Source organism: Boleophthalmus pectinirostris, unplaced genomic scaffold (genome assembly GCF_026225935.1).
Source record: "Boleophthalmus pectinirostris isolate CB_2022bp ecotype Guang Dong unplaced genomic scaffold, ASM2622593v1 HiC_scaffold_16, whole genome shotgun sequence".
In the NCBI taxonomy this organism is placed as follows: domain Eukaryota; kingdom Metazoa; phylum Chordata; class Actinopteri; order Gobiiformes; family Gobiidae; genus Boleophthalmus; species Boleophthalmus pectinirostris.
The window spans coordinates 950,927-968,003 of record NW_026571095.1 but is presented as its reverse complement, the minus strand read 5'-3'; the positions used below and the strand labels follow the sequence as shown (position 1 = coordinate 968,003).

Sequence of the window (17,077 nt, the reverse complement as noted above, 5' to 3'; positions counted from 1 at the left end):
GCAGTACTGCTACTTCAAAATAATATTCAAGAAGGAGCACAAAGCAGTGGTCCAAGAAAGTACTTAAGTAAAAGTAAGAACGTATTTGAAGAAACTACTTTTTACTCATTTAAGGATACCATCTGATCTAGAATTTGTTAATGTACCGGACTATAAGGCGCACTTAAAAACCTTTAATTTTCTCAAAAATCAACAGTGCGCCTTATAATCTGGTGCGTCTTATGTATTCATTCTGGTTGTGCTTACTGACCTCCAAACGATTTAATGTGGTACACGATCTGCCAATGGATGGTGGACGCCTAAGCTAAGGGATCAGTCCTATATTAAACAAAGTTGACTCTTGGGAGCTTTAAGGTGTGTACCAATGTTGTTCCCTCATCTAAACTAAACCTGGAATTGTGTTTTGTTTCATTCACACATTTTAGTAACTCTTTATTATTAGTCTGTCTACATCTCAAAATCTCAAAATGTTCTGTTCTACCTTGTGATGTCATGAAATGGTAGGTTTCAAGTTAACAACTAACTTTTATGTTTAGTTCAGTAGAGATTGGCAATTCAAGAGCTGAAATGATCCAAATGATTCTAGAGAAGGTGTATGAAGTTTAAAAACACATGAACACATCACATGGTGAAACATGGTGGAGGATACGTGTACACTGAAACGAATCACCGTATCACCATATCAGAAACGATTTGCATCCAGACACATCGTGTCTGTATTTGTTCCCTATCCACACAGTAACACGAAACCACCTGAAATGCTAGTCACATGACTAGGCTGGCGTCACGTCACAACATCTCGTGGGAGGTATAAACAAAGAAGTGGAGCACCGTGTCTGAAGTTGCAGCAGCCGATTTCGAGCCGAGGAAGATGGCAAGTGTCAAAACAGTCTTTTTGTGGACTGATGAGGGTCAGTTGTTACTGAACGTAACACTGGATTTTAAGATGGCCATGGCTACACGGTTTCCCGTTTGTCTATAGTTTGTTCACCACAATAGCGTCACATGACAGATGTCAAGAACCCAGTGAATCAGGAAGGCGCAAGTCACAGTGACGTGGTCCAATCAGGACACAACTAGAGCTCCTACATCAGCATATCAACGTTTTCAGGTGTCCACACAGTGCAGGATCAGATCTGTACTCAGATGAATTCGTGGGAGTTGGCGTCACCAGATCGTTCTGTCTGTCAGATTAGTGTGGATGAACACTGCATCCACAACAAAAAACACTCGAATATACAGGGTTTGTGTGTTAAACATGTGTGAATGAAACAAAACACAACTCCAAGTTTGTTTGTGATGAGGAAACCACATTAGAACAGAGATCAGAAAATATCATCATATGGATCCTTTAATTTAAAAAGTAAAGCCTGTAAATGTAACTGAGTACATCCACCTCTAAAGTCAGTGAGCTGTGGTGTTTGATTTTAATATTTTGTGACAAACTTCAAGTGTTCTGTTCCTTGTAAAAGCACAGAGAGAGTTTTTTTTTTATAAACACGTGTCAAAATAACTCCATCTGAGCCGAGGATGTTTCTATAAATTGTGGAGCGTTCAGGGGATTCTTGTCACTTTAGCTCAGGTGTTAGTGCTGCTGTCATGTTAGTTTAAGCGCTACAGGCTAAAGATATGCGCACGAAAAAAACTGTTGCTAGTGTACGCGGGTATTTACAGGAATATAACACCACAACATCCTTCAGGCTTGTACAGGCCAATTAAAGTCACAATATGTCACTTTTCAGCTAGAAAATAGACAATATCATCATGTTTGTTTGTTTTTTATTTTGGTAGTTTTAATCACATGCATTCTTACAGTGAGCAGGCTTGCCTCTCCACAAACCTGACTCTTACTTGGCCTGGCTTGTTTCTATAGAAATGTTGTTCCTTTGGCTGTAATAATCCACAATTTGGCATAAATAAAACCTATCTATGTCACGCAGAATGTTCCAAAGTTTGGTTTTAACGTTCTGTATCCATGGAATCACGAAGGTAATGTGTCAACTCCAGAAAGTTCCACACTGTAGCTTTAACATTATGGTACAAATGTTGTCGATTTGCAGATTTTATGAAGGTGTTGGCTGAAGTTTGTGTCATTAAATTAGATTAAATGATTAAAGATACAGTGTGGGACTTTTCTGATTGTTTAATCAGAATATAATTTGCGATAAATGAATGTTGGGTTAATCTATAAAATGAAATAGTTATTGATGTTTGTCTGTGTAAAGTAGATCTGTTTAATGTCATACTGTGGAACATTCAAAGCAGAGCAATGACATCTCCATAGCAACAAACAGGTGACAGACCCCAACCCAAAAGTTACACATTGCACTTTTAAAGTACACAAAGTGGTGAAGTGGTAGTGTCAGTATTGGTACTCACAGCATAGAGGTCTTGCATTTGATTCCTTACTACTACTACTACTACTACTACTACTACTACTACTACTACTACTACTACTACTACTACTACTACTACTACTACTACTACTACTACTACTACTACTGTTACTAATAGTATTACTACTACTACTACTACTATTACTACAACAACAACTACTACTACTACTACTACTAGTAGTACTACTACTACTCTATTACTCTACTGTTACTAGGCTACTACTACTACTATTCCTGCTAGACTTTGTTTACTACTACTACTACCACTACTACCAATTACTGTAACTACTACTACAACTATTACTACTACTACTGCTATTCCTACTAGACTTTGTTTACTACTGCTTCTTCCACTACTACCAGTTACTACTACTACTACTACTACTACTACTACTACTACTACTACTACTACTACTACTACTACTACTGTTACTAATAGTATTACTACTACTACTACTACTACTATTACTACAACAACAACTACTACTACTACTACTAGTACTACTACTACTCTACTGTTACTAGGCTACTACTACTACTATTCCTGCTAGACTTTGTTTACTACTACTACTACCACTACTACCAATTACTATAACTACTACTACAACTATTACTACTACTACTACTACTACTATTACAGGTATATGCATATGGTATATATTAACTACAATTCTTGCGCTACTATAGGACTACTAGGTCTACTATTACCCTAATACTGCATGCTGCTAATGCTACTCTACAAGCTCTACTTGGCTACTACTACTGCTATTACTACTACTAATGCTACTACCACTACTACTACTACTACTATTACTACTAATGCTACTGCTACTAACTCTTAACTACTTGACTACTGCTTCTACAACATCCACTCGGCCACATAACGACTACTTCCACCACTCTTAATTACACTGCCATTCTTCAGCCACCATTGTTATGAAATTACACAAAGTAAAAATCTTCAGTTTCTGCTAATTGGTGGTCTTTTTCTAACACCAACCTAGATTACAGCCTGCTACTTCAAATGAAAGGCCTGCTACTACTTTCAGGATTTTTTAAAAGATGGGAAAATGTTCAAGGGAAATATTGGGAATTGAACAAAAATACATGGAAATAAACTGAATTAACATGCAAGCCTACATATTTACACAGGACACATTTTTCAAGTTTTTCAGTGCAATAAAAACATCCACAATAAAATAAAAATATGCTAAAAGTTACACAGAGTGGCTTTAAAGAGATCCTGTCAGTAATTTAGCTTTCTACAAATTGTTTGGTGAGAGGTTGTGTCTCGTGGGTGAGATCTGGTGATGGGAAAATCTGAAAACAATAATACATTTAAAGGTCCATTAGGTGTTCGGAGAAGGAGCTCTTTCGTCCCATTACCTCTCCTGTTTTTCATCTGCAGAGAAGACACATCAAAAAACACTTACACACAATTAAAGTCCAATACCTTTAGTAAGAAATCCAATCTTTTAAAATACTTAGATTGTCTGTTTTTGTAGCTTTATTTATTTCTTCATAGTGGAACAAATAAAGGTTCTCTTATCTAAAACTGTGCTCAGTCTTCAAGGGGAAAGGTTATGGGAAATAAACTGAGAGCTTTGAAATCATTAAAATAGATTTATAATGTGTTTTCACCCACCCCTTATCCACGTCCCCACAAGTCTGTACAGGGTGTCCCAAAAAATTTGACATCATTTCAGAGGCCAATCATTTTTTGTTGAAATAACCTCAAATTTTCACAGAATGTGTAGAAACAGATCAAGTTTTTTTAAAGTTTTATTTTTGTTCTGTTTTCAGGTGGAGCCATGCCGTTCACTCCCAAAGAGAAATCATTTTGATTCTTGGAATCTACTCGCACACAGTCACCCAAGACTGTGCAGCCTTCAATGCAAAATTTGGAAAAACTTCACCAACTGTTATGCCAAACCGTCATTCGAGGAATCTGTGTTTCAAAACTTGTTCTCCTTACGAACCTCTTGGGTTTCATAAGAGTTTTCACGAACTTGCTCGACCTTCTGTTCTGATGTTGATGTTGGTCTGCCAGATCCGTTAGCCCAACATAAGCAGCCTTTCTCTTTACATTTTTGGTACCAAGTCCAAATTTGTTTGCCAGTTGGTGAAGTTTTTCCAAGTTTTGGCTTGAAGGCTGCACAGTCTTGAGTGAGTGTGTGCGAGCAGATTCCAAGACGTAAAATGACTTCTCTTTGGGAGTGAATGGCTTCACCTGACAACAGAACAAAAATAAAACATTCATTATAAAATCGTGATCTGTTTCTATACATTCTTTGAAAATTTGAGGTTATTTCAACAAGAATTGCCTAAATTATTGGGCTGTGAATTATGCCAATTTTTTTTTTTGGAATATTCTGTACTTACTTACAACAAAAATTCCAACTGAATCATACATGTAGGGTTAAAAATGTTACATGGCTATTTTCCAACACTGAAAACACATAAATGAAAATCTGCTTCTTGTTAAAATGAAATGTCAATATGAAGAGCTTCTACAGTCTTGAACATGAAAGTCAAAAGTCCTATTTCCATGAAGCTGTTTAGATCAATATTGAGGTTTACAGTGAACAAAATGTCTTGCCCTCAAAACCTCAGATACTGTAAAAGCAGCTCTTGAGGACAAAATAAGTCTGCTGTTTGCTGTCTGCATCGAATTATAAAGTGTTTTATCATAATCAGGAAGTGTGCAGTTAGCATGCTAGTTGTTGTTAGCGTTACAGTGACGACAAAACTCCGCTCTGGTTTTGGGAAAGTTGCAAAAAGCGCTTATAAACTCATTGCGGTGAATAATTAGGATGCTCAGAATGCATAACGTAAAAGTGAAGATGTACTTTAGACCACTGTTATTCTGTTTTTCATGTTTTTAAGACAGTAAAAATCAGATACAGTGACTTTAAATACCTAAAAAAGTATAAATTATGGTCTATTTTTCCATTCACACCTATCCCAGTCTTAATCCTTTCCCAAACATATACTTTTCGCTTATATATTCTATGTTTATGTCTCCATTAACCTCTCCCTCTCTCCCTGCAGGTATGATCCAGGCTCTGGCCGGTTTCTTCACGTATTTTGTGATTCTGGCGGAGAACGGTTTCCTCCCGTACAGCCTGGTGGGCATCAGGATCCAATGGGACAACAGAGAAGTCAACGACCTGGAGGACACCTACGGCCAGCAGTGGGTATGTCAAACAAACGCACCACAAATACAGTGACGTAAAACAAACGCAATGGTGATATTGGAGCTGTCGGACGTAGTGTGACAATGTCATACTCTCAAATGAAGGCAAGAGACAGATTTCCATATCTGATTGCACTATATTTACCGTATTTTCTGGGCTATTTGTCGCGCTCATAAGCCTCCAACCCCATCAAAAAACTACCACGCGCCTCGCAATCCAGAGCGCCCTATACACGAATCCACTCGGGTGTCCCAGCACGACTTCAGTAAACTAACTAACTAACATGCAGAGGGTTTATATGACCATATTAAGACCAAAATGAGGAGCCTGACAGCAGCAGTTACAAAGAGATTGGCAACATTTTTTTAATACAAAGTGAATTGGCGCCAGAGTTGATGGAGCCAGAAGCATCCCCCATGCTAGTGATTTAGATATGTCCATTTACATACACAGTCTATAGTTGATCCTGGTCATTTATATTAGTGACTGGACTCAAGAACTCCCTGTATTACAACAAAAAATCTGCATTTAAACAATATTCATTTTAGCTGCCCTCATCTGTATTAAATATTACTGGCCAACAGAACAGAAAAACAAAAAGAACAGATACGGGGTACATGAAAAAACACACCCCTATTATGCCACACGCCTTTATACGAATAAGGCCATACCTCCTTGACGATGCCCAACCTCATCTGAACTCTAAACTGGGAATATCAGGTGTCAAAAATTGCTGCTGTGTCCTTAGGCAAGGCACTTCAGCCATATAGGTTAATATGAGTGTGGTGTATTGCTGTGTACCACCTTACCAGTGCAGAGTGAATGAATAATAAAGCACAAATGTCCAAGAAGAATAAGAGTTTGTATTGATTTCAGTCTGCTGTAAGGTCAGGACTGAGCAGTTACTGATGTTGCTAAAATTAGATAAATATACCAGGGCTCGACCAATATGGATTTTTTTGGAGCCAATATGATACCAATATAACAGGCTTTGGAGGTGCCAGTAACCGATATAATAGCCGATATATTTAGTGACATTAAAATTCATTGTGAATCTTCAGTTGATCATAAAACTTAGGTTTGACTTTATTAGATTTTAAGTTGGGTTTGTTTAGACTTGATTTATTATCATTCTGCCTCTTTGCAGTCTTATTTGAAGATAGTAGGTCGGCCTAATGGCATTTTTTCATGACACTGTAGCTAGCCTGTAAACAAAGTAAAAACTACCACTATCAACCTTTTGGAGGAAATGTGTGCGTGACACATAAATGCTGATCATTTACACCTCTATTCACAGCTCATCTACACACTTCCATATTCAGTAACATATGTACAGACACTATCGTCACTTTAGAGCAGGGGTGTCCAAACTTTTTTCATCAAGGGCCACATATCTAAACACAGATGAAGCAGAGGGTCGATCGAGGGCCATAGACTGGTGCTCAATACAGTGAATAATTGAAATATGTGCATGTTTAACACGAATAGCATGAATAAACACTGATGGCTCATGCTAATATTCTAAAAACCACACACTAAATATAAAATATTCACTTTATCAAGGTAGATTTCCAAAAAACTTGCAGTAAGAAGTTAATTTTTAAATGATGTAAGGTAATTTGGGCCAATTCACCTGGAAGCCTGAGGGCCAAGGAAAATTTGTCTGAGGGCCGCATTTGGCCCACAGGCCGTAGTTTGGACATGCCTGCTTTACAATATGCCAAGCGCCTTATAGCAGCTAAGCAAACCAATGAAAAAGAACCAAAAGTAGTTCCAAAATCGACATGTGCAGCACTAACCACTCACACAGGCTCCTTTTAGATCACAAGTCTTCACTAATAAGTGTCCTTTTAATTCTGATTCAAAATGATCATCCATAAAAAGAATATAATCCAGTATGTTAACAGCAGCTGTGTGTGTCTATGGGACAGTCCTCTCTGCTCCACACTCTCACTTTGATACAAACAAGCAGTAGTTTTGTTACTGGCCTAAACTGTGCTGAAGTTAACGTTTATTTATAGTTAATATCTTAGATCAGACACATTTAAAGCATTAGGGCATTTAAAGCCAGTGCCTCAGTGTTGCACACTGATGTAAACAAACGTACGTGAGTGACATGACACGACTCGTTCAAGGGCGATACGGCATCACAGACAAAGACAAATTACTCCTCTGACACATACTGATGCAGTGTCACATATTAGAACATTCATCTTTCTGTAAATTGAATTAAATGGAGATAATATATAGAGTCTACACTTCATATCGAGGTATAACATGCCCATGTGGACTATTGGCTAAGGCTGTGCAATTATTTGAATTTTGATCGCGATTTCGATTTGTGTGTCAAACGATCTCCAAATAATCGAGTTGGAACTTTTAAAGCATAACGATTAAAGTTTATTTTGGGATTTTTTTTTTATACAAATAAATATATTGATACAGGTTTTGAATATAGAGATTTTAGAACAGCTGGATATATATTTTATTTTTGATACATTTATGTTTTTCTGTTTTATATTATTCATTTTATGTTTTATACATGGTAAAACTGCTCTAAGGTTCATATTTGTAGCCTATATTTATTTTCAATTTGAAAGTTTTGAGTAAATTATCAATAACAAAGTGTGTTTTTGTGTGTGTGTGTGTGTGTGTGTGTGTGAGAGAGAGAAATGCAGAATAAATGCATTGTGTAACTAAAAAATAATCATCTGAACAATCGTGATTTCAATACTGACCAAAATAATCGTGATAATGATTTATTTTGTAATCGAGCATATCAACCAGATTTAGGCCGATTGCCGATATGTCTCCAAGTGCCCATATCGGCCGACTAATATATGGGCCCGGTCAAGCAGAAGTAAACAGCAAGGCCAAAAATTCAAGTTAATACATCTGATATAAAAATGTATTGAACAGATACATATGTACTCTAGTTTATGAAACTGTTGACCTTTTTTCTGTACCATTTTTGGTTCTAAAGTTCCATACGTTTTAAACAGACCATGTATGAAACATGGAACAAAAATTATTTCCCAAATTTCAAAGACCTGCAAATCATGTAAATAAATGGATGTATTTCATCATATCTTGTGTTATTCCATCTTTGAACTGTTGATGAAGGTACATGATTTTTCAAAAAAAAATGTATTTAAAATTATAAAAAATTTGCTTGGAAGGACTGACATATTTTATAGAAATAGTTTCCTTTCATTTTGAAGTAATATTAAAGTATTTGGAAGAAAAAAGTTGACAAATGATGTAAAATCCTGCACCTTCTACTTGTTTGAACAATTTTCCCTCCGTTACTTTTGCCTCCGTTACCATGACCTTTCTTAATAAAAAATCTCATGACTCAAAAAGTAAGAGGTTTTTCAACCTAATCTTGTACCATATGGTAGAAAACTATATGAAGCAAATATTCAAACCAGTTTGTTAAGGATATGTAAGTGAGAACCAAGAGTTATCACTGTTTGGATTTATTGCCCAAAAAGTGCTGCATATTTCATTCCCTCCGACATGAGTTTTTAAATTTTTTGTCAACAACTTGAAAGAATATCACAGGTTTAACTTGACCCTGTTGGAGTGTAACTCTTTCCTACATTCTGATACTTTACTTATTTCAATAGTTCCTCTAGTTTCTGAATAAGAGACATTTGAATGTCAAAAATCTGCCCCTGTTTCCCTCCGTTACCACTTGACTGAACCCATATCAGTCGGGCCATAACATATACAAGTACACTACCAGTCTAAAGTTTGGACACATCCTCTCATTCAGTGTTTTTTCTCTTTATGTTTACGACTTTGTACATTTTAGACACACACAGAATACATCAAAATATATGACACAAGACATATGGAATTATATATTAAAAAGTTAAAATTGCATTGTGTAACTTTTCTGGTGACGGATCCACAGTATGGCATTAAATCTTTCTATCCTCATGGAGACTAAACCAGACCAAGTTACAGGTCAGATCTGTGGACAGGTGCCTCCACTCACAGTCAGAATGCCTGTTTTTATAGATATTTGTGAGCTATAAAACCTTCTGTAATTGAATAAATGTAAGGTAGAGTGTTTAATGTCATACTGCGGAACTTTTCAGGCAGAGCAATGACAGATCCATAGAAACAAGCAGGTTCCACATCTTTAAATATCTCTACTAAATATTTTTCGACAAAGCAAAGGATGGATACTTTCAAGATACTAATATATATGGAATAATGTAAGTTCATATTTGATATAAAAAAAAAAAAAAAAAATAATAAAAAATAAGAGGGTGTGTCCAAACTTTAGACCGGTCGTGATTAGAGTAAATTTCTCTTGGCGTGAATGACGTGAGACTGACCTGTCCCCGCAGACGTACGAGCAGAGGAAGATCGTGGAGTTCACCTGTCACACGGCCTTCTTCTCCAGCATCGTCATCGTGCAGTGGGCCGACCTCATCATCTGTAAGACCAGGAGGAACTCTCTGTTCCAGCAGGGCATGAAGTGAGTCACAAACACACATGCAAGCACAACCGCACACACACCACACACACGCACACCTGTTTTTTTTCTCTAAAGGGTTATGAAAAAGACAATGGATGGCCAAAGATACTTTTTTGTGCATTGTCTTTTTTTTATTGGTGGATTTCAGACTCTAGAAAAAAAAGGTGAATTAACAAATACTAGGGATGGGCATGATTAATCGATAATTGATCATTAAGAATTTCATCGATTACGTTCATTTTAATCGACAAACCGAATGTAGGTTGCTGTGTGTAGCGTGACCAAACAGGTGTGTACATGTGTCTCTGCATCAGAAGGAGCGAGACACAAACAGTCTGTCAGTCTGCAACGTGCCAAAGCACAAATGTGTATTTAACGATGATTTGTACAAGAAATTCCACACTTTCCGTTGCGTTCGGGACAAGTGTGAGTCCATGTGCACAGTGTATAAAGCAGGAACATACGTTTCGGTGTCCAGTGGGAAAAAGTTTTGCCAGGTGAGAGTCGCGCAATGTGGATGACGAGTCCCCACCTCCCTCCCCCCGTACGCTGTCCTGGTTTTGACAAACGCAAATCTGGTCAGACTAACCTGTATTCCACTGAGTCATGTCTTTTAATCCGAAAGAAATTGACCGCATCAGCGACACAAGAGCTGTTTTTTTTAATCTTTGCTTAGTTTATGCAAATTAGTGATGCAGTTTTAAGTTTTGTTTCTGTGAGAGTTGCGCAAAACTGAATTAAACACATTATAATGTCAAACAGGCTGATGTGGCTCTAGAGTGGTTACGGTTTATATGTCGTAAAGTTGAATTTATTTATGCAGATTAGTAGTGCAGATAGTAATAATAATGATGATCATTTTATATAAAACATTAATGATTAATCGATAATCGATCGTTAATTCTTCCGACAATCGATTAAGAAAATTTCATTGAATGCTGATTATATCCAAAAATTCACTGTACTCACTGAACTCACAAATACTACATTGTAAGAATTTTACTTTGACCTCTGTTCATCTGTAAAAAGTATTGGTCTATAGTAGTGCTTCTGAATTATTTTCTGTCACACCCCCCCTTAGGAAGAAGAAAATATTTCACGCCTCCGCTCCACAGAACCACAACCAAACGTGGACAAATCGCACCCTCGCCTTCAGCCGCCTACATACGAGAGCAAACGTTTTAGTCGCATCGCCAAAGGACACACACAGCATGTGTCCGTCCGTAATCCGCGCTGCACTCACCTGCGTCCTCCTGTGTCCTCCTCGTCTTTAAAGATCATGTTTGTGTTATAGTTCGGGGCGTCATCCAGCGTGACAGAAACCAGGTCTAATACTGCAGCAGTATCAGCTCCTCTGATATTTTGTACTCCGCCTAACAGTGCTCTCTGGTTTACTAAAGAAGAGTACAAATTGTTGCAATATTTGGCACTTTTTCAAGGCAAGACAAGGCAAGGCAAGTTTATTTGTATCGCACAATTCGTACACAAAGTAATTCAAAGTGCTTTACAGAATAAGAAATACATTAAATCATAATAAAAACAAATGAAAACATAAATAATCATGAAGATTAAAATAAAAAAAGATGGACATACATTGGAGAGAAGAGTGCGGAATGAAAACCTTTCAGTTATATGCACAGTTAAACAGAAATGTTTTGAGTCTGGATTTAAACAGCGTCACAGAAGAGTCTGTCTCACATGTTCAGACTGTTCCAGGTTTTAGCTGCATGAACCTGAAACTCTGACTCCCCTTGTTTAGTCGTGACTCTGGGCACCAGCAGGAGGCCGGTCCCTGAGGTCCTCAGAGTGTGAGATGGTTCATATGACACTAACATGTCACAGATGTACTTTGGTGCTCGGACATGGAGAGACTTGTACTTTTTCATTGAGAAAACTCAAGCAGCTTATCAGCGTGATTGGGGTGTAATGTCTTTAAGCGACGCCATAATTTATTTGGCTTCACTGCCAACTGCTGTCCGCTGCCAACATTTTTAGACACAGTAAACACAGCGGTCTCTCCTCGTTTCCCGCCATCGTCACAGTGAAGCAAAGCGCTACATACACTTCATATCTCCTGCTCTGTGCTGTGTGTGCATTTGCTTGATGGAGAAAACCCAACACTATAGCGCTAATACTCCCTGCGCACACTCTGACAATGAGAACATCACTGCCAACTGCTGTAGTGGATGTGCAATTACACTTTATTTATTTATTTATAGTACCGCAAAAAAAAAAAAAAAAAAAAAGTTCCTCAAGGTCACACGCGCTCCCCCTGGCATCGCCCCACTATTTGACAAGGACTGGTCTGTAGAGTGTTGTGATGTCATCTTAAACCCAGGGAGATGTTCTTGCTTTTCCTGGAATGTTTCATAGTACGGTATTTCATTTACTGTATTTTTCGGACTATAAGTCGCTCCAGAGTATAAGTCACACCAGCCAAAAAATGCATAGTGAAGAAGAAAATAACAGGTATAAGTCGCACCGGACTATAAGTCGCACTTTTTGGGGGAAATTTATTTTATAAAATCAGAGACCAGGAACCGACATTTCATCAAGGGCAAGTTAAAGTAATAACAACAGAATAGAGAACAACAGGTTGAATAGGTGTTAATGTGTTAACGTCACATATTTCACAGTTCTTCAGATAAACTATAACATAAACAACAGAACAGAACAAGTTTACCAAACTCTCCATCTCACTCCAAATCACTAAATCCATTCAATTCTTCATCCTCGGTGTCACTTCTGATCAACTCCCATAGAGTATTATAGATCCTGACCAGGTAAACAGCAGTTCCTCCAGTCAGTTTCCAGCCAGCCAGTTCCAGAGACTTTCTGCCAGTTTCTGTCCAGTCTTTGTTCCATCCTGACCAAAGTTGTTCTCCATCCATGGACTGTGCTCATCTTTCCGTGACTGAATTTTCTCACTACTGCAGCAGCTTTTTCCGCAGGAGACATGCGCAGTAAAGTGCAAAGTGACAGTGGTGCAGGAGGAACAGGAGCAGCAAATACTGACACACAAGACTAGAGCGTCTCGCCGCTTCAGTGTGAACATTTTCATATATAAGTCACACTGGAGTATAAGTCACAGGAAACACCCTAACCATGAAAAAAAGTGCAACTTATAGACCTCAAAATACTCTACTTGATAATATCAGGTGCCACAGTGGGGCGCTAGTGACAAAACTGTTGTGTCCTTAGGCAAGACACTTCACCCACAAAGGACTAGTATGAAAGTGGTGTGATTGAGTGCTGGTGGTGGTCGGAGGCGCCGATGACACAGATGGGCAGCCTCACTTCCATCAGTCTGTCCCAGGGCAGCTGTGGCTACAATAATATCTTACCACTATCACCAAGTGTAGAACGTATGAATAATGGTGTAAATTTGTGTGATATTGGTCACACATGAGAATGTCTGTGTTTACTAGTGTGGAACCAAAATGTCATTTTTCATGAGGTGTGTGTATGTTAGTTGTGTGACTGTAAATCAGTGTGTTGTGTATCACCAGAAAAACAAGACTGTCTTGAAAACTATTAATATTTGACTATACAAATGCATGGAATATAAATAGATAATCATTTTCTGAGATTTTGAGACACTCCCATTACTCTAGCTCGATCCTTCGCGGACTTATGACCAAAAACGCATATTTGACCTTGGTTACCTTGACCTTCAAGTGACCTTGACTGGTTTCAATCTGTAACATCCATTGTTCCCCGGTTATGTGTGTTCCAACTTGTGTGATGATTGGGTGAATATTTTAAGCCGCAGATGATTCAGAAATTGCCGAAACTGCCTATCCTTTATAATGGCATGACCTTTCAAGTGACCCGTGTGACCTCAAATGACCTTGGATCATCACCAAACTTTTTTTGCAGCATCGGGCACAGGGGCCTGACCCACGTACTAAATTTGGTGACAATCGGTCCATAAATGGTGGAATTATCACAGGTGGACAGACACACACACACACACACACACACAGACACACACACACACACACACACACACAGACACACAGACATACACACACACACAGACACACACACAGACACACCACACACACACACACAGACACACACACACACAGACACACACACACACACACACACACAACACACACACACACAGACACACACACAGACACACACACACACACAGACACACAGACACACACACACACACACACACACACACACACACACACAGACACACACACACACACACACACACACACACACACACACACAGACACACACACACACAGACACACACACAGACACACACACACAGACACACACACACACACACAGACACACACACACAGACAGACACACACACAGACACACACACACACACACAGACACACACAGACACACACACACACAGACACACACACACACAGACACACACACACAGACACACACACACACACACACACAGACACACACACACACAGACACACACACACAGACACACACACAGACACACACACACACAGACACACACACACACACACAGACACACACACACACAGACACACACACACACACGACACACACACACACAGACACACACACACAGACACACACACACACACACACAGACACACACACACACAGACACACACACACACACAGACACACAGACACACACACAGACACACACACACACACACACACACAGACACACACAGACACACACACACACAGACACACAGACACACACAGACACACACACACACACACACAGACACACACACAGACACACAGACACACACACACAGACACACACACACACACACACACACACACACACAGACACACACACAGACACACAGACACACACACACACACACACACACAGACACACACACACAGACACACAACACACACACAGACACAGATACACACAGACACACAGACACACAGACACACACAGACACACACACACACACACACACACACACACACACACAGACACACAGACACACACACAGACACACAGACACACAGACACACACACACAGACACACAGACACACACACACACAGACACACACACACACACACAGACACACACACACACAGACACACAGTCACACACACACAGACACACACAGACACACACACAGACACATACACATCGACACACACACACAGACACACACACACACACAGACACACACACACACAGACACACACACAGACACACACACACACACACACACACAGACACACACACACACGCACATGGTGAATACAAAACCTGGTCAACCCTTCGGGGACCAGGTAACTATAAACTACCAGCTCAAATCTGCGGAGAGGCGAGCATGTTTACTGTAATAATACATGATTTAGAAGGCTATAAAAACATCTATAACACCTGATCAAATAAAGGTTAAAAATAAAAAGCATTAACATCTCCATGGACACAAACAAGCACCAGAAAAGTAGCGTAGTGTGTCTTTAAACCGTCCAAGGCTGTCAATGATGAAACACTGTTATGAAATGCATCCGCCCAGGCTAAAGTTGCGAGTTACTGGTGAACTGTGACAGATATTTTCCCCTTTAAATCCCCTTTTATCCGTGCATGTTCATTCTTTAAGCATCGATCTGAGTTTGGCCTTTCTGCGAAGCCGAAGAAACACAAGGATTAAGAACGCACACATGAACCAGCGCCCCTCCCAAATGTCAGCTCAGTGCAGAGTTTTGTCAGCGCGGACCTGATGGACTCTGTGTCTGTTTGTGAGAAAGCATCAGCGTAGTATTGGTCAGATTTGAAAATGTCCTCAAAAGGTCAACAACGGGAGGTGTTTAGTTCCCGAAAGGAAATCTGAGACATGCACAAAATAGTTTATTGAATATTTTGGGGGCTTGGACTGAATTCTGTGGTGTGACGGAGGAGAGAAATGTGAGATTTGTAGATAAAGTACTACGGGTGGTGGTGGTGAAGAAGAAGAGATGGAGATGGATATACGTATAAACATTTCATTCATTTTGGTTGTTTTTATTGCACAAAAAAAAAAAAAAAAGAAAACATGTGTCCTGACTGTGGGCAGGCTGGCATGCATCTCCATAAACCTGACTCTTAGGCTACGTTCAGACTGCAGGGCTTAACGCTTAATTCAGATTTTTTTGTGAAATCCGATGTTTTTGCGAGGTCGTTCACATTTCCAATTAAATGTGACTTGTATGTGACTCCAGTGTGAACATTAAACGGTCCAAAAGTGTCCCGTTTTCAGGAGCACATATCCAAGTGTCCTGGGTCACATTTGAAAAAAGCGGATCTGTGTCATTCAGACTGTCATTAAAAGATCAGATACAGGTCACATAGAGGCCAAAAAATGGGATTTGGGTCACTTCAGGCTGCAGTCTGAACGCAGCCTTATGTGGGCTCCTCCTGCTTGTCTCCTCTGGCTACAGGAGGCTGATGGTTCTGCTGCTGCGGCGGAAATATGAGGTGAAGAATAAAATAGAGAGACTAGAGCTGGGAAATATGGAAGAAGAAGAATCCAAAATTTTCCTCAAATTGATCCATAAAAGTTTTTAATTCAGTTGGAGGTTTTCAGATTCCAAAACGTGAGGATTTCGTAGTCTCAGTTTGGGGTCAAGGGTCAGTTTTCCCTATTAATTATCAGAGGTGGGGACTTGGACTCGAGTCAGACTTGAGCGTCAATGACTTGGGACTTGACTCAGACTTGAGTTATATATGTTTTTAGAAAATACTTTTTTCTTTACAGTTGATAAATGTGGTGTTTAATTTTACAAGAACAAACTGGAACATGCCCCTCCCACTTCTGTTTGTTACTTTGGATGTCACTGAAGTACTGTGAGATGGTGTCATCAAATGTACAACAGTAAAATATACAGTACAATACAGTAATACTGTACTGCATTTACAATATTATTGTATTGTACTACACTAAAACAGAGGGGACTACATAGAACACGATCCTTCCATTTCAGTGCAGACATGACAAAAGAACTGTT

The 17,077-nt window shown here is 39.2% G+C and overlaps 1 protein-coding gene across 1 annotated transcript in view; it reads left to right on the top strand.

Annotated features, from left to right (window-relative positions):
- Positions 1-17,077, top strand: part of atp1a2a (ATPase Na+/K+ transporting subunit alpha 2a) — a 350,773-nt gene that overhangs the window by 307,157 nt on the left and 26,539 nt on the right. The window contains exons 20-21 of the mRNA XM_055151513.1: positions 5,448-5,593; positions 9,955-10,085. Coding sequence (XP_055007488.1) covers positions 5,448-5,593; positions 9,955-10,085 — 277 coding nt within the window. The remainder of the gene's footprint in view (positions 1-5,447; positions 5,594-9,954; positions 10,086-17,077) is intronic.